The 26,131-nt window shown below is 41.3% G+C and overlaps 1 protein-coding gene across 1 annotated transcript in view; it reads right to left on the bottom strand.

Moving 5' to 3' along the window:
- The window catches only part of lamc3 (laminin, gamma 3), a 142,011-nt gene that overhangs the window by 12,152 nt on the left and 103,728 nt on the right, over window positions 1-26,131 (bottom strand). Inside the window, exons 13-20 of the mRNA XM_088010845.1 lie at window positions 12,106-12,294; window positions 11,557-11,802; window positions 9,284-9,437; window positions 9,051-9,193; window positions 8,722-8,900; window positions 6,204-6,384; window positions 4,860-5,116; window positions 139-215 (exon numbers count right to left, since the gene is read on the bottom strand). Of these exons, the coding sequence (XP_087866971.1) occupies window positions 139-215; window positions 4,860-5,116; window positions 6,204-6,384; window positions 8,722-8,900; window positions 9,051-9,193; window positions 9,284-9,437; window positions 11,557-11,802; window positions 12,106-12,294 (1,426 nt within the window). The remainder of the gene's footprint in view (window positions 1-138; window positions 216-4,859; window positions 5,117-6,203; window positions 6,385-8,721; window positions 8,901-9,050; window positions 9,194-9,283; window positions 9,438-11,556; window positions 11,803-12,105; window positions 12,295-26,131) is intronic.

The following is a 26,131-nucleotide window of genomic DNA, read 5'->3' as shown; positions in this document are numbered from 1 at the left end:
GGTCGAGAGCATCGACTCGCTGCGGCATGACCGCACTGTGAGCGACAAGCACGAAAAAGCAGCCGAGCAGAGATCCGCAGATTACTGGAACAGACTCCGCTTTTAATTGACCGCTGAAAGCCCATTGAACAGACTTACCTTTTCATTAGGACCTGGGAGTCGTTGACCATTATGCTCCATTTGTTGGGCGCTGACATGGCTTCAAAAGAAATGATCTGTGAAAACGATAGGGAGGGAAGGCAGCACAGTGAGTGGGAGGTTTGGCTTTAAACCACGTTTTACTCTAATTTTATCATTTCAACAAAAGGAAAGAAAGTCTCGGGTTTCCTAGATAACTTTTTGCATCGAGCCTGTCTGTTTAAATACACACTAACCCGACACCGTGTTATGTCATAGTGTTATGGCATGTTCACATTCTGTTTAACAATTATGCCAATCAAATGAGAGCGGCCCATTAGATTTGATCATCTAGACGTTACGAAGATGGAGTGCTGAAGTCTAAAACAGTTCAGAAAATGTAAGAAAAGAAGATTTAGGTGGTTCTGAATTTAGTATTGTTGCTACTGCAAGAAGAGCTGGTTTGTCTGATTCAGAAACTGCTGCCCTGCTGTAAGGTAAGGTAAGGTAATTTCATTTATACAGCACATTTTCAGCAACAAGGCAATTCAAAGTGCTTTGCATGAATTATACAGAAAAACAACAAAACAACAAACCAAATGAAATAGCAAAAGAAGAAAAATGATGAAAAAAATAAGTATTCTGTGACTTATAAACTAGTAGACGTCTCTGGATTCTTGTTCTGATAATGTTGATTTAAGGTAGTGAGTAGTTTCTCTAGATAAGCTAATAAGAGTTTCTCTGGATTCTACGTTTGTTGCAATTCCTGAATATATAAACTAGATGCTCCTGTTATAAGAATAATTACTCCATAATCTATAAGCTAGAAGAAGTTTCTCTGGACAATAATAAACCAATTGTTGGTCTAAAGTAATAAAAGTGTTGGTTCTCTATAGATTGTCCTAAATGTTGATCTAAGGTAATGAGTAGCTTCTCTAGATGAGTTTCTCTGGATTCTAAGTTTGTTCTAATTTTTCAAGTATATAAACTAAAATCGTATTTTGGGTTAACTGAGAATGGAGTAAAAAACAAAAGAGATCTTATCTAATAAGATGTCAGAGGAGAATCTGCAGACTGATTTGACATGACTGGGAAGTGTACCTCAAATAACATCTCAAATTACATCTTTGGTGTGTGGCTTTTCGAAAGCCCAACACATTGAACCTTGAAGAAAATGAGCTACAGCAGAAAGACAATAACTTCCAGCAGGATGTCGTCATCTCAAACTAGCTTCTTGAGCTTGGCAATGAGTTCTTTGCATTGCAGAGCGCCAATTGGATGTGCAAACAAGAAGTCTGCAGGAACAGAGAGATGCTATCATTTCAATATAGAATCAGATGAGTGTTACAAAACGCCGCTGAATTTGTGCCACAGAGAACGAAGGCGGCTCTATGAAGGGAATAGGACGCAAGCCGGTACAAGTTGGGTGTACCTAATTAAATGGCCGGTAAATGCATGTCATTAAAAATGACGTACGTATCCACTGAAGTGTTGTCCCACAAAAAATTATGTCCACACGGCTGAATGCAGAGTCCGTTACCGAGTGACACCCAATTTGGAGGAATGCAAACAAACCGAGCGAACCGCAATTAACGCTGCTCAATTCTTTGCTCCTTTTGGAAGACTGCCTGTCGATTGATTATTAACCAAACAGCTGCTGCAAGTGATGGGAGCTACAGAGTTCCAGTTTGTCTGTGCAAGCACAAAGACGATCAGAAAGGAGGAAATTGCACTTTGGCTAGAAAAAGCTCACTGATCACTCTGAAGTCTAAATAAGAGGACAGGCGGATCCATAAAAGCTTCCTGCAAGCCCCGGGCTCACAATGAAAGGCCACCAAATGTGAAAAGAACACGTTGTTAATTTAGGAATCCATTAAAGACCGGTTAAATCTTTGCTTTTGGAGAAAGTAGTTTGCCATTTAGGTGCGTGGGACAGAGGTCTATTGTTTGTTAACCCGAAGCGTTCCATAATCATAAAAGGGTCTAGAATTTGTCGCATGTAACCTCGGCGTGTTTGCAAAGCTCCAGTCTGATGTTAAACTGCACTAATCAGTATGACTCGGAATATTTTGAGCCTTTTATTGATTTATTTCATCTATCCTGCTTTGATGGTGCACTGATAATATAAGACTTAATTAATTAATGAAAAAAAAATGGGTGAACAAACATTATTAAGGCTTTTCTCAGGCTAAAATCAGGTATACAGAATAAAATATATAGATACGCCCTCACTAATAGTTGGATAAATGTCTCTCAGGAAGATGAAGAGAAGTAATTTTTGGAGCCATTAACAAGGTCTGGTTAATAGCCATTATAAACCGAAATGGTCAGATCTAAATTGGTTGGTTTTCCAAAATGTACCACAATCTTTAAATAGGGGTTATGTTTGGACCAAAGAAAATGGCGAGTGTTAGCCTGCTTAATCCACTAAAAAAAAAAAAAAAGTGTTTGTTTGAGGTCGTCTTTTTGTTGGAACACCATCTGCTTTCACCATCTAGCTTTTGACATCTAATCTTTCAGTCAGATGGTTGAAACATAGACGTGGTTTGACAATTATCCCAAACACCCATAAATGGCTTGAATTAAGCTTCCTGAATGGTTTTCCAAAGTTACAAAAATAAACTCATTATTGATTTGTGGACTTTGTAAGTGGATCAGTGCAAACATACCAACTAACTTAGGTGAACTCTACCAGTTTTGCCATGTGCTTGAAATGCAACTTAACGGGAGACATCCATCAGAATATCAGTAAAGGAGTGTGTATATAATTATGTAAGATTAATGCTATAATATGCACCCAACTTGTTTTCAAAAATATATTACAGTTTTATGTCATTTGATTATTTCCTTCAAAAAACATAAAAAGGGAGCAAAAATAATTTAACATTTAGACTATTTTTGACCAGAAATATCTACTGTGTAACTTTTGTTATCACCACTATTTATATGTAAATGTATAAAGCTAGAGATAAGACTCATCACCTATTAGGGATTTGATCAGATATAGCTAAAAAAACAAACAAACAAAACAAACAAACAAAAAAAACAACCAAAATCATATCTAGCAAAATGACAGACGCTCATTTTGAAAAACACTCATTTCGTCCCTCTTGGTCATGTATGATCTTTAATGTTTTTATTCCAGTTTAAATTTGGCACTCTCTCTAAAGTGTACATCGTGTCTTTAAGCAATTTAGAGCTACTTCTGCAGTTAATCTGTTGCATCCATCCTAGATCCTAAACCCCCGCCGAGTGTGTACACACCTTGTTCCACAGAGGGTTTCGTTCCGTTTCCTGTTTGTCTCCTCATATATACACTCTTCACTTACTGCCATAAATCTCAAAGAAAGAATGAATCTCTCTAAGAGGACTCTTATCCAGTCACCTGCTGTGAACTGCTAGCACATCTTGGATTTCGGACCCATCTTCCACCTCGTGAGAAGTGGTTTAGAAACTATTACTCGTCCTCTGAGACCTCTGCCAGACGGGCTTTTGTTGACGGGACTTTTTTTATTTTTTTTTATTTTGCTGTTTGTATTCCAGCATTTTTTTTTTTATGTTTTAAAAATTGATGAAGTTGCTTTTCTCTCAGTGAACAAAGCTTGATGTATTGATTTTCTGATGCCACACTCAATTTCGGTCTGCCTGATCGTGCTTTGGATACAACTGAGGGCAATGCAGCCTTTAGAAACTGTCAATACACCTGTAATAGGACGGAGGAGTCCCGGCTTTGTGTGGAATAACGATAGAACTTCAGACATTTTCACTTAAATCTGGCACCATGTACATATACATGTATTTTTTTATATATAGAGACCAATGCATCCTTTTAGTTTTTGCTAAAAAAAAAAAAAAAAAAAAGGAAAACCTTACCCGAGTAAGATAATCCAATCTTTGGTCTTTGCCAGTGCTAAAAGGTAGCCTCTCTATTTTTTTCTTAGTTTGTTTTCTCTTTGCACACTCTTTGTTTTGCTTTTTCACCAATTTATACTTTTGCAGTTTTGGTCTTTTTGTAGCTCACAAAAAGACCAAATTTTTGACCTGCAATCTGCTGAAGGAGATTTCTTATAGACCGTCTAATTTGTTCTTTAGCAGCTGCTTTGGCAACACATTAAAAGTAATTATCTAATATCTACTAATGATCTGTTTTAAGGAAATGTGCCAAGAAGACCATAACATTTTAATGTCAATGAGGTATATGGATACATTTAATTAAATGAGAATTAGTATTTTTCAGGTTATTCCCATAATTTATTTAAAAAAAAAAAAAATAATAATAATAAAAAACCTTCCATAACCAACATCACAAGCATCTAGTACATAGGTGCAAAATGGTTAACACAACATGGATGTAGATTAGCACCAGATGTGAGCAGGAAGTGGGGGTATGACTCAGCAAATGGGTGAACTGACCCGGATGATTTCCATTCATCCCAGTGTTAATAGTGCAGAGATAGATCATGAATTGTTTTAGTTTAGCCTTTTCATGCATGAATTATTAAAGCTTCACATCAGATCTCAGCCCCCAGTGTTGTCAATTTTCCCTAGAAACTAAATGCAAGCAATTCAATACAAGCATTAACTCTTTTAAACGGGACTTTTATGAATAAATGCTATTTACGACAACAGAGTGGAAGGGTGGGGCAGCAAGTCAATAGTTACGTCTATATACTCCACCCATGGTGACGCAGCTGTTTCCTCAGCATTACAAATTGCTGATACTGGGCATGTGTGTCACCCACCACATTGTCCAGGTCCAGCGTTGCCTGCTTCAGCTGATCCCCGGAGGCCTTGATCATCAGCAGGATTTTGGTGAAGGTTCGACACGCTCCTGTGCTTCCCTCATCCTTCCTCCCATCCTTCCCCTCGTCCTCAACTTCCTCCTCTGTCATGCTGATGCTGCAGTTCAAAGCGAATGTAATGCCGTGGAGCTGAGCTGAAAGTGCGCCTGCTGAAGCTTCCAGCAAGGAAAATTGTTTTATGAAGGCCTCCCGTGCCTCTGGAAGAACAAAGCAAATAAAAACCGCATTAAGTCTTTCATGGATTATTTCACAGAGAATGTTATTCTTCCCGTACTCTGTGTAGCTTGCAACTATCTTGCTCTCTAAACTCTCATTTATCGGGGTAATTCGTGCAAGGACTCTCATCCTTCCTGCCTATCCGCTAGAGAGGAGACGGGGGGGGGAAGCATGTGGGAGTCTGTCCAAATTCCAACACCTCTGTCACACTCGCTTTGTAGTTTATGAGGATAATCTGGCTGGCTGTTAAAGCAAGTAATTAGGGGGTGAGTCCAATCAGTACAATATGTGTCGGTTGTTGCTTCATTCTATCTTTGTCTTATGAATTGAAACTAAATAAGTGTGTGTCCCAGCATGGGTTGTTTTGGTGCCCACATAGAGCCCGTGGCTCCCACATGCTCATTATATTACTATCAGGCCACCCAGCGTCTTAAAGAGCATGGCTGGAATGTGTGGCGTGGGCGTTAGGATTTGTTCAACAACTGTTATCAGGATTGCAACTATAATCATTATAAACTAGGGATTAGAGATGCACGTTCTGTCATATCAATAGGGATTAAGTTAGTCACATGGTGCCTTGTTTTATATTGTTATGCTTTGTCTCCATTTGGCCTGTGCAGCTGAGCCTGTAAGCCTTGTTCCCCTCGAAAGATAATGAGGATATATCAGCATTGTGCTAAAGTAATTGGGAGAGGTCGGGTATTGTTGCCTGCTTCCTGATTTAATCGCTTTGTTGTGCCTCGTGTGCAACGCCGTTGCGGCGTGGCGAGGGGGGGGGGGGGGGATGCGCGGCGGAAAGCCGGGGGTGGCGTCACGTCATCAGACGTCTCGGCCTCGCTCCCCGACTGCCTTCGCGCTCGTATGGTTATCGTCTCCCGAGCAGGAATGCGCCGCATCAGGCACAAAGGGGAACAGGCTAGAGTCGTGTTTCACAAGGCGAATGCCTTCATGTGTCTCGAGAAGTGATGGACAAAAGAGGGTGAGAAGGAGGATAGAGAGAGAAAGAGAGACGGTGAGGGGGGCATCAAAAGAAGCGAGAAATTATCTCTTGCTTTCTTGCTGTTGTACCTTGGAAGGCCAGAAAATCCTCCAGTGCGTTGGGAAAAGTATCTTCCCTCTGGTGCTCCCCTTCGTAAAGCCCCGTCGTGGCGTACTTCAGTGGGTGGTGGCGCTTCCCAAATCTGCCTCGGCAATCAAAGTGAGCCAGCAGCTTGTCCAAATCCCGAAGACGAGTCTGAAGCTTTTCGGCCTGTAACAACATCATGATTTTAAAAGAATCGGAGGGAAAGCAGGCTTTTTTGTTTAAAAAAGAAAAAAGGCGTGAAAATTAAAATAATGTGGCTCTAAAATATCTGTATTCATTTATTCAGATGCAAAGATTGAGATGTGTCTTCAATTCTTAGTACACCAACACATGAAAATGTAGTATTTCAACAAAAGCAATGAATAAATGAATATCAACAACACGATAAGGGATGGAAAAGCGTCTTCCTATCTGGATCCTCTCGCTGTTCTGTGTGCCATAGGCAGAGGAGGAAAGCATTGCGAGAGATAAGTAGATTAGACTTTGAGAGAATAAAAATCAGGTCTGAAAGTGAAATGAAAGGGACGTGATTGGTCCTGGCAGTTAAACAGTCACAGGTTTATTAAACGTTTGTGTGATTGCACGTCTTTTTAAGGGGGAAGGTGTGCCTTAAGTTCCCCACAAGACCTATTTGATTACTGGCTGTGCTTTCTGCTAGTTAGTAACCAAAGTGTCTGCCAAAAAAAAAAAAAAAGAGTCTTCAGATTTGACTCTTGGCTCTAGATAACTCTTATTTTCTGGGTTTGATCATCTTTTCAATAAATACGAAGGAAAGCGTTGAAAGAAAGCTCATAAGAACTCCCGGTTGATGTTTGTGAAAAGTCACGCAGGGGTCACGGCAAATACATAGAAAACAGACCAAAACTGAAGTATTTGACCCACAGCGAGACGCCACATGTTGCTGACAGTCCATCTAATACAGAACACCATCATTATGGTGAAGCATGGTGGTGGCAGCGTGGATGGTTTACTGAGAGTTAGGGCTGATGAGTGGATTGATAGAGCGGAAACGTAGGAAACTTGATGGAAACCCTTTGAGAGGTTGATATTAGCTTGACATCGATCTCGAACATATGGCCTGAACTACAGCACGATATGTTAGATCAAAGCATATTGATCTAACATATTACAGCGAATCATTGCTCCTCAAAGCATTGATTATTTAACGATTCTAATCACTAGTTTGCGATGACCTAATATGAAACTCTTAAAACACGGTTGTTGGTTTTTGACAAGAAATGAAAATGTTCTCGGGGTACGAAGGATTTTGCAAGGCCGAGATGTTACTCTATTTCTGCGTTTTATGTTTTATCCAAAGGGGGGAAAAAAGAAAAAAAAAAGTCAGCACCAAGATAAGAGGGCGACCGGTGGGAGGGGGGTGGGATGTTAGAGGACAGGAAGAGTAATTGCAAGAGTTCAAAGAAGACAAGGGTTGGGATGTTCACTGAATTGCTAACACTGTGGAAGCCACCGCATGCATTCGCACAGGAACGATGCTGGTCCGTCGAGGACGTCCAGCCACTTCTGCAAGGGGGGAAAGAATAAGCGCAGGAAATAAAGGCAGAACATGTCAAGAGGTATTGGATTCTCCTCAGAAGGGAAATCCTGGAGCACCGAACGCGGAATGCAACAGATCCAAAGGGACAGAAAGGAGCGCAGGAGATCATTAGGGCAAATGTCCCCTTTCTATTTCATTGCACATCCACTGTATAGCTGCAATCTCCAAAATACAAAGGAGCCACACGGCTGTCAGGAAGGTCTGCAAAGGCGGCGTGCTCCGGGGGAATGTGATATTTAGAGGGAAGAATTGCACCTCGTGAAAGCAAGAAGGCAAGAAACGCCATGTAAGTGTGAAACCTATTTATATACATCAGTGCGGCAACCAAGTGTTTAAGACAAAATCGAAAACCCAAAATGAGACATTAGGAAAAATGGAGATAGATGAAGCAAACAAACATGCACGGCACGGGGAGAGAAATCAGGTAATTTACAGTAGAATTTGGTAATGCCAAGCCTTTTTTTAATCCCACAGTGGGGAAATTCACTTGTTACAGCAGAACAGTAGCTAAATATGCCCCAATGTATATGAAAATATCTGGAAAGTCAATATAAACAACTATGCACCAACAAAATGCTTTATTAAAATAAATATAAACTAAATAGATACTGAATATGTTCTGTTGCATGGAGATTCCACAACTTTACAGAGCTCACATGAAGTTAAAATAAAGAGCACATGCTATTTGTTGCATGTGAAAAAGTGAAAAGTCACTGAAAACAGTTACGCTAATGAACCTAACAGTCATGTTTTCAACCTGTGGGAAGAAGTCAGAGTACATGGAGAGAACCTGCACAGAAACTCTGGCAGAACATGTAAGCGCCATGCAGACAGAACCCAGGCCTGGATCTGAACCCTTTCCATTAAAACCGCATTTGAAATTCACTACATTCCTTCAGCAGAGTGATCAGCACAGAAAGGATCCTTCAACTACAGATACTCACATGTTCTTTGACGAGGCCGTAGCAAACCGGACACTCCTCACACTGGTGAGTGGCTCGGTCATAGAAATAATTCAGCTCACATTTGTCGCACTTGTGACCCACGAAGCCGCGGCGACACTGGCAGGTGCCATCGCCGCGACACTGCATGGAAGTGGAGCCCATCGGGTCACAGTTACAGGCTGGACGAAGCGGGTTTAGATGAGAAGGGGAGTCGGGAGGCGAGGGTAAACAATTTACGAGTTAGAGAAAGCTTTCAAGTGTGATCTGTATTGAACATATTAGACAAGGGCATAGGGGGCAGCTGCAGTGCCTGATGTAAGGTAGCGTACCTCTGCAGCCTTGTGAGGAGAATCCAAAAAAGCCCACACGGCAGGAGCCGCACAGGGTCCCCTCCACTCCCGCGCGACACAAGCACTCCCCCGTGGCTGGATGGCAGGCCATCGACAGCGAGCCGACCGGGTTACATTTACACCTGGTGAAGGCAGGACGATATCTCAATGGCGGGCTCAGTGCATAATCTCTCATACAGACCTTCTCTCAGATGCGGTGGGAATCCATTTACCTTTCGCATCCAATGCCAGGCTGAAGGTCGAAGAAGCCGACTTCACAGTGGCTGCAATCTCGCCCGGTCACATGAGCGAGGCAACGGCAATTTCCTGTCGCGGGGTGGCATTCGTCGACAGGCCCCGAGGTTCCCGCAGCGCTGCAGCGACATGCTGGGGAAGAACAAATAAAGCATTTTAATTGTTAACGTAAAGATAATGTTATATTGTTGACAGCTTAAATCTGCGTGCGTCTCATTTTCGTATGGGATAAGTTATTAGTTTTATCTGATTTGAGTGCTGGAGGGAGAATTAGATAAAATGACAGACAGGAGCATGGAAATTCAAGCATCCCTCTGCAACATTGTTCTGCCGGATAAATTCAACTGGGGATTACAGGTAGGAGAAAAATAGGAAAAAGGAATATGAAAGTGGAAGAATGAACACCTCTACTGTGGCACTTTGGGTCGTTTCCTGCCTTTGTAACTTTATTTAAAGTTCAGTCACTGATTTTCTCTTTTTTACCTTTTAACAATTCAAGGACTTTTTTTTTTAAGTGATCCAACTCTGAGCCATTTGCTCATCTCATTTGAAACTTTTGCCTTTTTTGTAACCTGGAAAAAAAAAAAGTGTGCACCCACACCCATACACCCAAAGTGAACGCTTCAAATAGATATTCCTGCATTCCTGTCGAGAGAAATACCTGAATCCCAGCACCACTGATTATATAAGAAGTAAAACTTTATAAACCTTCTAATGCAGTGTGATGGGAACTTCTTTTTCTTGAGGAGTTGTGGGGTAAAAAAAATCAGCTAACAGACATGTTCAAAAGTCTTAATTTATGACAAAATTCTTCTCAGTTTTCTTTAAAACATTTAGAAACTGAGTTTGTGAGGACTTTGATATCTCTCACGGTTCTACACCAGGCACACTCACAGTTGTAACTTTGTGCATCCCTGTGGATAGTTGTAAGTTCATTTACCATAAATCTGCAACATGGACAGGATTTCAGGTATTTTTGCAAGGGCAGTATGAAACGGTTTGCGGATTTTTCTCTGAACCACTCAAAGTCAGAACTATACACACATAACACAAAAAATATATGTATAAATGTATTTTGTCAAGTTGCAGGGAAACTACTTGTTCTTTATAGCCACAAACAAAGTTGAATATTTGACCAATTGTACAATTAAAACCACATAGCTTGTTTAAACGGGTTGGTTATAAGGCACAGAGTCAACCTTTAGAAAGGTATGCACTGAGATGAAAATTTGGGGCAATATCCAATATTAATATTGCCTATTTATGTCTATTTTATTTATGTTTTACTGCCCTTTCAACACTTTGAAAAAAAAACAACCGACCTGCTGACTTCACCACTGGTTCTCTGCTCTCTTCCCCATAATCCTGTGCTGCATCACTATCACTGTCACATGATCAAACAAACACCTTGTGACCAACATCCTTCCCCAGAAAAAAAAATTTGCAGAAAGATGGAAAGAAATATTAGTTGGTAATATTGGCCCAGTTGAATTGATCAAACTGACACTCTTGTATTAAATACGACTAATATTGGCCGATTTAGATGTTAGTGCCGATGCATATCACGCATTCCTACAGGATATGCTGTTGCAAAACAAATCGGGAACTACTAAAGCTTACGCCTGAGATCCTGGAACATCAGCGTGATTGTCCACGCTGTCCATTGTTCATTGTAAGTTTAGCATCACAACATACTGAGTCGGTGTCAACTAAGAAAGAACTCCCTGCTCCAAACTGCTCCAAGCATGACTGAAATTTTTCCACATAAAAAAGTTTAATCTTTTCTGGAGAAGTCAAGACAAGGATTGATGCGTTTGCCTAAGTCCAAACTTTGAATGTAGTCGGATGTTCCATCAATCTAATGATCTCAACCAAGCAAGTTTTGGAATAACTGATACCATATTTCTGGAATGACCAAGCTTCAGCAGTTTTCTAAGGGCTCGTTTTTCATAAATTCCTGCAGGGGGATGTATGTTTTTGAGAGTATGCATATGATTTTGATCCTGTGTGCATTGGAGTACACCTGCTATTTTCACATCTATTCTATTTCACATTTGTTTTCTAAATTATCTTAAAATTTGAAGTCAATTCTAAGAAAAGAAGGGATTCGAAAGGCAAATTAATAATTTTATATATGATAAGTGTGTGTAAACTTGTAATTGGCACTCTTCTGTTAAAAAAAAAGAAAAACTCTTCACATATTAAATAATTAAAAGAAATCATTTTTTAAAATGTTTTCTTAGTGACTCACGTCTGCACTTCTGTCTGGCCGTTTGGTTCAGGGCGTCGCCATAAAAACCCTGCTTGCAGCGCTGGCACTGGTCGCCCTCTGTGTGCCCGAGGCACTTCAGGCATCGCCCGGTGAAGTGGTCACAGACTCCCACGGCGTTGACATCCACATTTCCGTTGCAGGTGCACCTTGCGCAGGGGCGAGCCGTCCCCGACGTTCCCAGGGGGTCGCCGTAGTAGCCATCTTCACATATCTGACAGCGCACGCCTGCACACGCACAACGAGAGGCAAAGGAGGTGAGAGAGGGACTTTGATGGCAGCGCTGGAGGTCATTTTCGTGTAACATTAGACTATGTTCTAATTAAATTAAATCCGCTGATTAAATGTGCCTGAATCACAGGTGGCCCTCTGCGGTGACGGGAAAAGCAAATGAACCGACTTAAAAAATGACAGTCTTCTCGGCAACAAGCCGATTTGTGGAGACGTGGTTTGAATCTTGTCACCAAGCTCCTTGTTTACTTTGTCGACTGTCCGTGCGCATCATCTTAAATTGCAGGAATCTCCTGTCACCTGTCTGTCCTGCAGGGCAGCTGGTGCAGACCACCTGTCCGGTCTCTGCAATCTGGGCGCAGCTGCTGAGGCCCGGGCAGGGGCAGGCCTGACAATCACCACGAGTGCCAATCAAAGCGTTGCCATAGTAACCATCCAGGCAGCGCTCACAGGTCGTCCCACCGGTGAAATCCAAGCACTCGCACACCCCTGTAACACAAAGAGGAGTTGCACGTTTGTATCACACAGGAACACCTGCTCATAAATTACCAGAAAATGTTTTTTTTAGTCCCCCTCTCCATGCCAGCAGAGGGCGCTGTGTCTCTGGCCAAAAAAGCAAACAGTACAGTCCATATTCTGCTTTAGAAAAAGGAAAATAAATAAATAAATCATTCCCTACAGCACACCATGGAGAGCAGAAGACAACTAAATTCACCCCGACTATAATTGCTTTGGGAAATATGTGAGCCAAATGCAGTCCGAAAGACCTTCAAGAAGCAAAGCAATTCCCCCACCATGAGGGGGGAGATTACCAATTCTATGATGTCCAAAGAACAAACTGTTGTTTTGAAATTCAGTAGAAAAAAAAGAAGAAAAAAAAATCAGCTTTCAGCTATAAACGACTTTAAATGTACAACATGTGTTGATTTACACTTGCATACACATCGAAGCCCCAGATGCATCCTATTCAATTTACAGAGCGATTTTTTTTTTCCTGTCGACCTGCTACATTTTAAATCTATTAAGCTACACCAGCCGCTGAGTGATACAGCATGACGCAGACCTGCCAGGATATCCACAGCAGCGATTCGATGCGAGTGTAGTGTAGAAAGATGCGCCGGATGGTCGGGCTGTGCAAACTTCTGTGGCTGTTCGGTGACCCACAGTGGCCCAGCATCCGAGCCCCTAATCAGGCCCACAAACGCGCTTAAAGCCAACTGTGGGTAATGACCTAGTTGAGTTGAAGCAGTAAAGATTCGCTATGACAAGAAAGAGACTACTTTTCTGCAAGCTGTAAAAACTTATTTCTAAGGTTACCATTTATATTAATATAATGTTTTGCAAGGTATTTATAGCTCTTGAACTTTTTAACCATATGTTACATAACAATCAGAGACAGATTTTAATGTGGGCAAGGTGGCTCATCACTCAGGACAGCACAGTCTTGAACTTTTGTCAAGACTGTTCTGAATCACTAGAAAAAAAGAACAGTTCATTTCACCTGACAAATATCCATTTGCATATTTTGCATATTAATTGAGTGAATCACAGGTATAACATTTCTACAAATGGGTGATTTATTGCAACAGACTGCATGATGCCTGCATGTTGCTGCTGCAGACTGCTAGATTCAAGTGGCTACAAAAGTGCAACACTTTGCAAGACGTTCTGCTGTATTTCACCTAATTTACTGTGACTTTGTGCATTAGACTGACGCATTCATTGTCCGTACCTGCAGTAAACGCAATTGAAAATCTGTGACAAAATTATTAATCTTCCATTCAACGTGATTGACGTTGAGCTATTTTGCACAGGAAAAACTGAAAGAAATTTCAGTCCTTAGTTGTGTAAAGCCGGTAATCTCCCAAAGGATTTAGTGGTATCAGAGCGGATTAATCCAAAATGCATCTGTCCAGATTTTTGTTTGGGAAAATGTTTGGAAACTTGTGTCGATTTTCTTCTGCTTACAATAACTTCTGTGCGAACTGCTTCGTGTTGGTCGGTCACAAACATTTGCTTGGGAGGGACGGCGAGCTGCTGTAGCGAAAGCATCATTTCATTCTGTTTGCACACACAAAATGTTTGAAAGCAGAGGACATAAAATAGCTGGAATGAGCTCTAAAATTTAATAACCTGTCAAATGACTTTGCCACACATTGATAGCAGTAATTGAGTTTTGATTCTCTAAAGAATGTGCCAATAAGATTGCGGTGCATTGCAAATAATCTGTAGCTGTGTGACTTAACTGGGGTCTCATTAAAGTTTCTCATCATTACCCCCCGTTGCCCACTGTGTGCATAGGTGAGACGCTCTTTGCTGTGGATTTTCAAGTCAGCTCACGTCACCGTTGAAACTCTCTTCTCTTGTTTGAGGTCGCTGCTGTCGCTACACGGAGCTAAATTAAAAGTCAAACGTTTAAGACGGAATAATGCCTGAAAAGCTAAAAATGATCCCACATCTACGACGGAGGGACCAACAATTATCCGTTCGCCTCTTCAAGTGCCCGGCTTCTGGCTAGAAATTATTAGTCTTTTGATGAGGTGAGCTGCATAATAAATAACATTCAAGCGTAAAATGCCAGCACTTTGAAGCCGGTATTTAGCAATAACGATTGTTCCCAGCACAAAGAAAGTGAGTCTTTCTTGAATTTCATAAGGCATACAATGACAGTGGTGGCGTGCACTGTCAATCCCCAATGAGCCATAGTAAATTTAATGGCAGCAGAAATGTGCTGACTTTACTGTGTGTGAAGATGACTGAGTGCGATATGAGGCAGCAGAGCCACCGAGGGCCTCCTCGATGCCATTATCATTCCACAGGCTCCTCGGAAAAGCTAACGCCATGCATCACAAAATGTCGCTGAATTGCCGGATGCCTCCTCGCGCTGTATTTCCCCATCGCCATGCAAACCGCCTTCCTTTCGTAATGTCTCCGAAGAATAATTTTATTAATGAATCAATGAGCATTCATTTAGTGCTAATGAATTGGGATTTCTTTGAATCTCCCTTCGGAAGCACCACATTATGAATCCTCACATTATGAATCCTCACATTATGAATCCCGGTATTCTCCTCGCGCCCCCTCTCCTGTCTTGTGCTCTTTCCGTTTCAGCCGCACGTGAGCGCGCTCTGCTCCTCTGCCTGAACTCCGCTCATCCATTCTGTGATGGGGAAAACGATATTTCCGCGTAGGAAACAAGCGAGCTGAAGTTTTGCTCAGGAGCCATCTTCACATACAGATCACACTTCCAAAGAGCTTCCTTTTCTTCCCACATAGCCTCTTTCTTACCTGCACACCTTCCCCCTGTTGAGCTCTGGCTACATAAATCCACACCCATTTCATTAATTAAGTGTCTTACAAGAGGATACACTAGAATGCGAGACTGAGTGATGGCTTTAGACAAGACATAAAGCTATACTAGAGCACATACAGGGTCAGTCGCATATAAAAGCAAAACTGAAAGTTTACATACGCTCTATAGCAAGAGATACACATTTTTTTATTGTCATTGTCTGACTTTAAATCAGCCTAAACTCATCCTGTTTTATGTCAGGTAGAATTAATAATAATAAAAAAAATGATGCTACTGCCTGGTAAGATAGTGATAACTCCTTTACAGCTGGAAAAAGACTAACTTTTAGAGACATGAGATGAGGTCTGATGAAACTAAAGCTCAAGTGTCAGACCATAATGACCATTGTCATTACCCCCAGCTAGCAATGGGTAAATGCTCAATAATAAATGCCCTCTACTTGCACAGCACTTTATCAAGTCCAGAGGACTTCAAAGCGAGTTACGCTACATTCAGTCATTCCCACTGATGGCGGTAAGTTGCTACATCGTAGCCACAGCTGCCCTGGGGCGGTCTAACAGAATCGAGGCTGCTGTGCCTCGGGCCCTCTGATCACCACCAGCAGGCAAGGTGGGTTGAGAACTTCGCCTAAGGACACACCGAGACAGACGAAGCAGGGGGTTCGACTTGCAACAGGACAAACTCCTAGTAAACTTGAGTAAACACCATTCCATTCCAATTGTGAAGTACAGAAGTGGTAAGATCATGTTATGGGGCTGTTTTGCTGTAGGATAGATCACATGATGGGGAAAATGAGTGTCAGCAAATATCGGAGCCACATGTTGCGACGGCAACCAGGAAGTTGAAGCTCATGGCTAAATGGGACTTTCGAATGGACAATGACTCTTAGCAAGCAGGCCATTGAGTTGCTATGTGGCTTACGGTCAACAGGGTCAATATTTTTGGAGTTTCTATCACAAAACTCAGATCAATAAAAAAAAATTTGGGGCAGAGCTGATAAGGTCTGTACAAACAAGATGGCCTGCAGACCAGTTGAACCCTTTCTGTCAGGAGGAATGGGTCAAATTTACAGCGAACTACTGCGAGAAATATGCAGTATGTGTATACTTCTGTCTTCAGTCGTGGGGTACAATACATTATCAATCTTCTGGACTTTTAGAGTGCATTTTTAAATGATATTAGCTTCACAATACCACCTCCCTTACAAAAGTATGTGATTACTGTTTTGATTTCTAGCAGTAGGACTTTCTTCTCGTCTTTCAAAGTGGAGCTTTGGACAATTTGTTGTTTAACAGTTTTATTTGACATTTGAGAAGAAATTGTTACTGGGGCAGAGAGTATACATCGTGGCGCTGCTGTGTACCCTGTAAAAATGATTTCGGCTATGCCTCCAGCGATACAAACAGGCAAAGACACACAGACTCAGCATATCTCTCAGCTCCCTGGGTTGGTTCATGCTAGACGATCATTCAGTTTTTCTCTCACTCAAAGAGCCATAAGTGACTTCTCAAAAGATAGCCGTTATCAGTGTTTGCGATGGCTTATAATGGCTTTAACACCAGACAGAGGAAGTAGAGTGAGGGGAGAGGAAGAAGGAGAAATGTGCTTTTGTTTAAGAGAGGATCACAGGTCTCATCTTTTGGTTTTCCTCTAAAATTGTCAGATGTATTTTCTGAAACAAATCGGCGCACGTCACTCTGCACCATCTTGGGAGGTTGTTCAGGGAAAAATAGGCATCATGTGGGGCTTTTGATAAACGCGTCATATGGGTTCAAAGCAACGCCTGACGACGTTGAGTCATGAGAATGATTTACGCATTTTTTTTCCCCATTTTGCCCCAATGACACGAATGCTTAGAAGAAATAAAAAAAAGGAAGGGGAAAAAAAAGAGTTGTAAATATGATTACTTTTTCCCTCCATTTCCTTTGCAGTATCATGTAAGAAAATGGCACCACGGACTGTAAGCTGTAAACTATAAGCTATTCCAGCTCTCATCTTCTGTATCCCTCCATAAACAGTAAAAAAAGCTGCAGGCCAATAAAATCTATTTACCGATGCATGGGAACAGGCTGTTTTAATGAAGGAAAGGAGGAAATAAATCAGAAAAAGAGATGCAGAAAAAGGAAATTTGGCATGCCTCCCTGGAGGCTCAAGGGCAAAAGGCCGGGTTTAATCTGCTGCTGAACTGTTTCACGGCACTGCTGCTGTCAGATTTAACACAAATATTCTGCGATTGCACATGCGGCTCCTCATTGAGCTCTAAACGGACTGCTGAGGAGAACAGGGGGGGAGGCTGCTGAAAAAAATAACCTAGCCAAAAAAACAAAACAAAAAAACAAACAAAAAAAACACATAGGGCAGTATGTTTTGTTCAAGCCGATACATAATGTGTGAAATACAGATGACAGGGGAAATCTGTTTTGTCATAGTGTGACTGTGGAAAATAAATGCATCAATTCCTGTTTTGTGTATAGAGGCTGTCGGCCAAATTATTACAGTCAAGGCCCCCGGGTATCAGGCAGGGGAGAGCTGGCAGCGGTGGCTGTAGCTCATGTTGTCTCGCTAAATCTCTGGGTCAGCTAGTTCTTAAAGGAGGGCGTTGTAAATGATGCATTTTGGTCTAATTAAACGGTAACTCCCTCATGATGCTGTTCAAACAAGTCGCAGATACGCAGACTGCGTTTAATAATTCTGATGCATTCTTCAACTTAACTACAAGCATGGGAGTCTAAAACGTTTAACATGTCACTTAGTAGCTACAGAGTGCAGTTTTATTCTTTGTGATCTTTCTGGATTTAGCAACAAATTTCTCCAAAACGACACTGGAGTCTTCAGAGCATCACACGTTTGTTTTCTCTGACGCCTCGTTTTCAGTTTCATTTCCACTAGAATTAAACTCGGAGGCATGAAGAGAAATTATCAGCCCTCACATAACTATTAATTAGTTAATTGTGGAGAATCAACTTAATCAGTGTCACTTCAAGGCTAAACTCTCTAAATGGAGGATCTGTTAAGAGGTTATAAGTTGCTAGTATCTTACTTGCTGCAGATGAATCTTTCCATGGCTTCAATGTGGAGATTAGTTTTTGACTAAGCAATCAGAGGTAGGCAAAAAAAAAAAAATAAATAAATAAATCAGATCTTTGTTCTGTTAAAGCAACTTGAATATCAAAAACATCATAGCTTTTCACACATATGTGATCTATTTTAACTTCTGTTACATTTGCGGATTATTTTCACATTAGATTGGGGTGCGCAGTGAAACCTAATCCATTTAAAAACCAAAGAGCTTCTTATCCATACCAGGATTAAAAAAAAATGTTTTGTATGAACTGCTTTGACCCTTTTGCTATGGAAGTTGCTGTTAATTTTTAGAAATTCACTTTGGTCTAAACTTTGTTCTTAATAGCTGTTAGCTGGAAACCTAATCTCCATTGGTTTCTAGTGGTTAAGAATGGGATGAATCAGCCGTAAAAACTAAGTTCTTTCTTGCCTTTTATAAAGCCCAAAGAAACTTAGGTAACTGTTTCAATAACATCTAATTTCCCTGTGGGGTTAATCCTTATAGAGATATATTGCACTAACATAAATCCAATGTTCTGATTCCATTCTTAAACATCCTTATCCTTAAAATTTGGATTCAGACATTCACAGATATTTGTGTTCAGACTATGGTACCTAAATATCTGCTCTGATGCTTCTGAAGCAAGTAAAAAAACAGGTATTTTTGTTGTTTCTTCTATTGCATAACAGCACGTGGTTGTTTTTGGTCTCTGACATTTGCGCAAGGCCAAATTTTTGAATAATGTTGAGTTATTTTGCATAGCTAAATGTCACACCCACTGCAATATGTCAGCAGAAGTCAGAACACCGAAGTCCTCCTTAGTTTATCCTGGCTTTGCAGAGGAAAATGGATCACTGGAGGCTCCTATTGCAAACATATATTCAAGTCTAGGTTGTAAAGGCCATCACACAACATGTCTTACACAGTGACGCTTGTAAACAACGGCCTACTTGTTCATCGGCATACATATTTGAATGTTCAGCTGAAATATGAAACATTCAGAGGCAGTGCTTTCCAACAAAAAGGAACTATTTGGAGCAAAACGGGGAAAACGAGTGCGAGCAACTCTCGAAACGCTGCTGAAATGCCATCTCAAGTCCTCAAAGCTCATTAGTCTAAAAAGTCTTGGGGACAAACTTGAGTCAGAAGAGTTCATGCACAGTGAAGCTGGCTCTGGCACCAGTTTATTCAGCCTTTAATCTCTCTGGTGGGCCGTGTTTGTTCAAGGCTTAGCCCTTAAGATGCCAAGGCTGCATCAGTGTGGGATATGAGGAGCGACAGTGAGGGTAAAATGAAGCGAGAAAGAGCAGAAAAACAGACAGATGTAGTCAGTCTGCATTGAATCTCCCCATGTAATTTCTATTGCTGATCCCATTCGCCACGCTTTACTTATCTCCTCTCAACCAGCGCTCTATTTCGCACAAAAATAAACAGCCAGATAAACAATGCACGCACTCCGTCTGCCTGTCGTGGCTTGCAGTCACACTGTCAAAGATTGCTGATCTGAAAAGGTTCTGACCTTTCTCTTGACGCAATTAGTTTAGACAAGGAAAACTTTACACAACGAGCCCAAGAAGTCGTCAGAATGAAGGATAATTTGGACGTCTTCAAACTTGAAAAGAGATACTCAGTCGGCTGCACAAAGCCGTTTACGCTCTCCAACTTATAAAAGACGTGGAGTCAAGATCCCTGCGAATGGGAACTGCATTCCGAAAATAGTTCCTTAAATGTAATCTTAAATTCAATGCAGCAGGATCACGGAGAACAAAAACGGTGTCGCAGACCATAGACACTCAACCAAAGAACCATGTTATTGGCTTAAACAGAGAAGCTGTGACGCTGCATCCTGGCACTCAATATCCAGCAGTGTGCTGGGAACGTCACGTGTTTCATTTGTTTAAGTGATTAATGAGCACTCGCATGCAGGGTACGCTGCAGAGAAAATTGAGTGTCTCTGTTCTATCTATACAATCATCTCTTCCCCCTCTCCAAAACCCACTCTTGGATTTGTGAATTATGGCCTATGCCCAATTTTATGGATGGGTTATGTGCAATTACTACGGCGTACATGCTGTGCAGAGGCATATCTAGCCCATCCTAAAATCAGCACTGTACATGTGCATTTGATCGTGCGTCGCTCTTTTGAATCTAAGGGACATATGTTTGACTTCATCCACCCCACAGCGCCGGAGCTCGGCCGAGATCGCAATCTGCTTGTTCCACAACAAATATTAACATTTCCAATCTGTTGTGTTACACTACAGCAAATAGAACCGACACAACCCAGAGAGTGTTAATAAATCATGATTATGAAGCACCATTGGCGGTTTTCCCCGGCAGCCGGTGAATAAACTCCATCCCAGCTTTTGTCTGTGGGCCCGCCCTGCAGGATGATACGAGCCGTTAGGTAATTATACAGCAATTAGGATTCTGATAGAAGAAACAGCAGGTTGGTCCTCCCGCCTGGTGACAAATGATGAACAGGGGTATCTAATCAACTTTCCTTGATAGCTCTCCCCTTGACCCGAACTTATAGATTCGTGGAGAGCTCGCGCAGTTTGTTTACTTCCTGCTTAATTTCTTATAAGAAAGCCAGTGGGCTGTCAGAACATGACATGCAACTCTAATCGTCGTTTTGAAAAAAGAAAGGCTAATTTTAACTGGCTTCCTTTCCTCTGACAGGCAGCTTATGCCGTTCAACACAAGATACCAAAGGACATAAGGCATGTTTGATGCCTGACTCAGAGGACACCATGTTCCATATTCAACTCTCATTCGTCATTCACACAGCACTGAGGGCAGGCGAATATTCAAACATCCCAAAAAAAACAATATGTGTGTGAACACGACAATAATTCCTTAGACTCTGTGATGAAGAATGTGTTTTTCTCCAGTTCAAAACAGCAACAATGTGTATCCAGGGAACATTGGAAGCTAAAATGCACTTTTTTTAAAATACAATTTTTATTTATAAAGCACTTTTTTTTTTTTTAGCAACAGGGCAGTTCATATTGTTATTCTATATAATAATATGACTACCTGTCCAAGGATGTATTGGCTCCCCCTTTGCTGCCAACAGAACTCAGTAAAGTAAATTGTGGAGTAAAGCAAATTGTGTGGGCACCACTAGACTTCTGAAAGTCTGTCGTGGCATCTGGCAACATGTTTGCAGCAAATATTTCATGTTCTACATGGATCAGACCTATTTGTCCAGTGATTTTCAAAAACGGCTAATGGGATTGGGAACGGGCGAGTTTGTCAACTCCTTAAACTAGTTCAACTCCTTAAGCTGTTCCTTAATCACTTGCTTATTTGCCGGGAACATTGTTCAGTTCAGTTCTACTCAAACTTACTTTATGAATCTTGAAGTGGAGCTGAATGTTGTTGAAACTCAATCAGTCAGACTTTCTTTAGAGTCACTGTAGTTTATAATGGGTGCTGGCAGGAGGATTCTCCTGCAGTGTTCTGTATTAAAGCCTTTGACTGTGTTGTGGTAAAACCGTCTACTCCAGCAGATGAAGAAAGAAAAAAATAAACTCTCTACAACAGGCGTATATATTGTTGCTGTCTGAGCTTCCAGGGGTCAGCATGCGCTCAAGTAGTCTACAGCTCTGCACCCGTATGTGCTGAGAAATGCAAAGAACTAAGCATTTTGACACCTGTCTATCAGAACAAGAATTCATGTCTTTAGTAAGTTCATCTACAGTAGCTTGTCTGTTACATGGGTCAGCCTTTGTTACCCACATGCATCCACAAAACTTGACTGCCTCCAGCTCTCCCCATTTAGCTCCTTGGAAAATTTTTTAAAAGATATTAACCCCAGATCAGGAATACCCCAGAGGAGCTGCGGCTTTACAGACAAGCTCATCCAGTCATCTCCACATCCCAATAAAACTCACTCTAATCCATAAATTTGGGTGTTGCGGTGGCGCAGGGATAAAGCATGACACGCGTGTGGCGGCTCTAGCCCTCGACAGGTTCGAGTCCTGGCCAGATAACTGTTGCTACACTTCACACTCCTTTCTTATAACCCACTTTCCTGTCTGGTAGCTGCTATATAAAGGCCACTAGAGCAGAGAATACGTAAAAGAGAAAAATCTATACATTTTAAAAGCAAGGCCACTTGAACCGTGAGAACACAGAGTGTTTATCGCTGCCCAATAAATTCCACTCACTAAGAGGGGCCATGATAAAGAGATAAAGTCTCTTTTTCACTTCACCTGTCAGTGGTCATAATGTTATACCTGATTGTTGTGCAATTCAAAAGAAATCTCAAGCAATGTTTGGACTTTTTCCTGTTATCTTTACAGGTGTGGTCAGATGCTTACATGGTTATTTAAGTCTCTATTTATAATTTGTCATAACTTGTAAATAAAAATTTTTTTTAAAAAAGCAGTATGTTGTATTATGATTCATCCATCCATCCATTTTCTTTACACCCTTGTCCCTCAGTGGGGTCGGGCTATTATCATCCAATGAAGGAAAAAAAGAAAGGTTCATACAAATTATCAAGACCCAAAATGACATTCATGCAGATTATAGGTTAATCCAAACATGAGTTTTATTTATTTATACATTTACTTTGAACATGATAGAAATATAATATCACACACATGAACCAGGAGTGCAAAAGGCACATATTTTTGTACAGCCATCATCTTAACATGCTTGAAAAGGAGTAGGAAGAAGTAACAAACTTATGAATTCCTACCTCATAAACTCATACAATATCTTCAGATTATTAAATCAAATAAAAGTTTTTTGAAAATAAACTGTCCCGTCCAATAATTTTACAAAATAACAGCATGTAAGCATTTGGATTGCTGTTTCTTCCATTCATTTTCACTTTGCAACCTCAGCTTTTTTTTTTTTTTAGTCTCTTCTAAATTTTTTTAGACAGTTTATCCTTCACATTTGATTTTGCCAGGTTAATCAAAAACAAAAATGCTGTTGATTTTGTTAAAATTACCCTAACCTTCAAAACATCTAAATTACCGTTCATTCGCTCTGCTACCAGAAGAAAAAGAAATGAACCATTCAGATTTCCCACATTGTGAAATATAGTGTGAGTGCGAATCATTAAAATAGGGACACTGGTGAGTTCGGAAATGACTTAAGAGGTGAAAAATTACACAGTCCGTTCTTACCAAATGTGACGGACAAAGCTTTCAGTGCCTCTGGATAACCAGACCAGACTGAACCAGACCAGAGAGGCTGCAACATCACATCGTGAGCCGACGTTACATCGAAACGTATGAAAACACACCATCTGCACACCGTGCCATCTACCTTTCATTTGTGAATCTCAGTTCTGTTCAGCACAGAAGTTCAGGATACAGGTAGAAGATGGCTAAAAGAAAGATCAGAAGCTGCTGCCACGAATGAAACCGTTGACAAAAAAACCAAAATATCAGACCTGACCAGCACGTGAGACATTATGCTCACCAATATGAGCATAAACTACTACATACAAAAGTTTTATTTGTCATGTTTATACAAGATGCAACTCTTCGGCCCTCATTTGAATGCATGTTAAATGAAATAGCCAGTCTCCAATACTCCTTCAGGTCTCTCAGCCTTGCTCTTTGGGTGCTTGGTCATTAGTTTGCATGAAGGGTTTTAGGGAAGGCTTTCATTTTCATCTTGCTTGTGCAGCCCAACAATCCTGCCATGTTCAGACACTGGACGTTTTGAATTTGCCATCAGTCACATAAGCATCTGAATACCTGACTAGAAATAACATGAAAGTCGGAGCAATGTTTATATTTTGAAATTATAGGTTCATGTTCTTTTGAGCTTTTAGCAAAAGATGTTTTTTGATTCCTGATTTTTCTTTTTGCAACTGGCTGCTGCACTAAAGCTAATTATAATCCATATTTCCTTTCTCTGTATTATGATTTTGATGAGAGTGTTTTCCAGTTGGGGTTTTCAACTCTAGTCCTGGATATCGACTGTCCTGCAGGTTTACATACGTACCTGGTCCAACACAGCTGAATCACATTATTGAGTTACCTTTTCAGCACGCCACCCACATTTGGCGAAGGCCTGCTATCGAGCTATTCATTTGATTCAGGTGTGTTGGATCAGGGTTGCATCTGAAACCTCCTGTGGTGGACCTCTGATATACGCCATAGTTCTGTGTTGCTTTCAGCTCATTTTTAAACCTGGCAAGTTCTGTTACAAAAATGATAAAAAGCTTTAATTTTAGTCTAATTAAACACAAAGAATACTGAAAGAACAATAAAATGTACTCAGATTTTACGTGTAAACTGTACCAAGAACGGCCCATGAAACAGTTCTGACAACTCCGTCTAGAGACGGTTCAGACAAAAACTGACAGTGAAAAAAACTGTAACACAAAGGAAATATGCCTTTCAAAGACGGGAAGACATAAAGGCTTTGGAAGCTTGTGAGAGCGCTGCACAGAAGGAAGCCAAGGACGCCCAAAACAAAGTCAAGGTGACTGGGGAGAACAGGTGCAGTCAAAAGGATGTAGAATACAGCAAGACACACATAGGTAGTCTGATGAACAGACACAATCAGAGTGTCTATGCGCGAAAGACGGAGAGAGAAAGAGAGGGGGACATCGAGATCGAGAAGAGACCGAAGATACACAAGAAATCTGCAAGCAATTTAGACGTCATTAGCCAAGAGGTGGCTAACAAGTCTAATTAGGGGAGAGTCAGGCAGCCAGTGATACCAGACTTGCTTCCAGACCTCGGTCGTATTAAACCTGCACACAGGGCCACACGCAAGACACAGTCCCTCCGCCAGAGCCGTGCAACATCCCTTAACTGGGTCAGATCTCTGAGACTTTAAGCAGGAGGGCAGAAGGGGGGCAGGGGGTGAGATGGCTATGAGGAGAAGTGGAAGATTGAGGGAAGATAAAAGCTGGAGGGTGGGACCTCGGAAAGGGTGGTTGTCTGCTCAAGTGAGATGGAGAGGGTCGTTTGGGGCTGAAAGAGTGATAAAGCGAGGGAACGGAAAGATGTACAGATGTATAAATAACCGTACGGAGGTTGGCTTGTTTACAAAGCCAACAGCTGTTGTTTTACTTCCGTCATTTACGGGGCATCGCATTTAAGGGTGAAAAAGAAAGACACCACTGCTGCTGATATTATCGCCTATAAACATGCCAGGTACGTAAAAAACCCAGATTCCTAGTGCTTCTGTTGTCCTCGCGGAGATTAGCATGTGTGAAATCAGATTATTGCTGTACTGCTGTAGCTTTTCAGCTCCTGATTTGAGTGATAGCTCGCACAAGCTCCTGGGGGACGACTGAGTTACATTTCTTTAAAGCGATGATGCCCGACTGTCAGAGAAACGCATTAGTAAAACAGTTTGCTTTCTTTCTTCCCACTCACTCTAAGCAGCAGAGAAATAAAATCTTGCATTAGTGTGACGATCTGACATCTCATGTAACAGTTTAAAAAAAAAAAAAAAAGGTTTCATCTTGTACCTAACTTAGATCAGCATTTAATTTAAAAAAAACTGCACCGCTCTCCTCTGTTTCACGAAGCCACAAAGCCATATTGAGCACCGACTTTTGATCGTCTGGGCTTTGGATTCGGCCTGTAAAAGAGCTTGTTTTCGTCCAGGCTCCAGTAAGTTGCAAAGCAATCTAAAGTTAAAGAGAAAAGTTGACGCTACGGCTCCCATGGAATATAACGGTTTCTGAAAACACACAGAAGTGCTGGTTCTGATTTACTTTTCCTCTCAAAAGACCACTTCAGGGGTGGTATAGAGAATTGAAGTGGCAGATCACAAACAAAAAGGCAGAAGCTAATGCTGTGAAAGCTCATATATTCTGACTTTTACGTCCTCGCGGGACGCCGGCTCCAAAATATGCTGAATTGTGTGTCTTAAATAATCCATCTTGTGTGTGTGTGTGTGTGTGTGTGCGTGTGCGTGCATGTGTGTGTGTGTGTGTGATGTTGCAAAGCACACCG

This window comes from Poecilia mexicana, unplaced genomic scaffold (genome assembly GCF_051168715.1).
Source record: "Poecilia mexicana isolate PSO_F unplaced genomic scaffold, ASM5116871v1 scaffold_12, whole genome shotgun sequence".
In the NCBI taxonomy this organism is placed as follows: Eukaryota; Metazoa; Chordata; class Actinopteri; order Cyprinodontiformes; family Poeciliidae; genus Poecilia; species Poecilia mexicana.
Note: the sequence above shows the minus strand (reverse complement) of the source record. Positions and strands in the feature narration are given on the sequence as shown.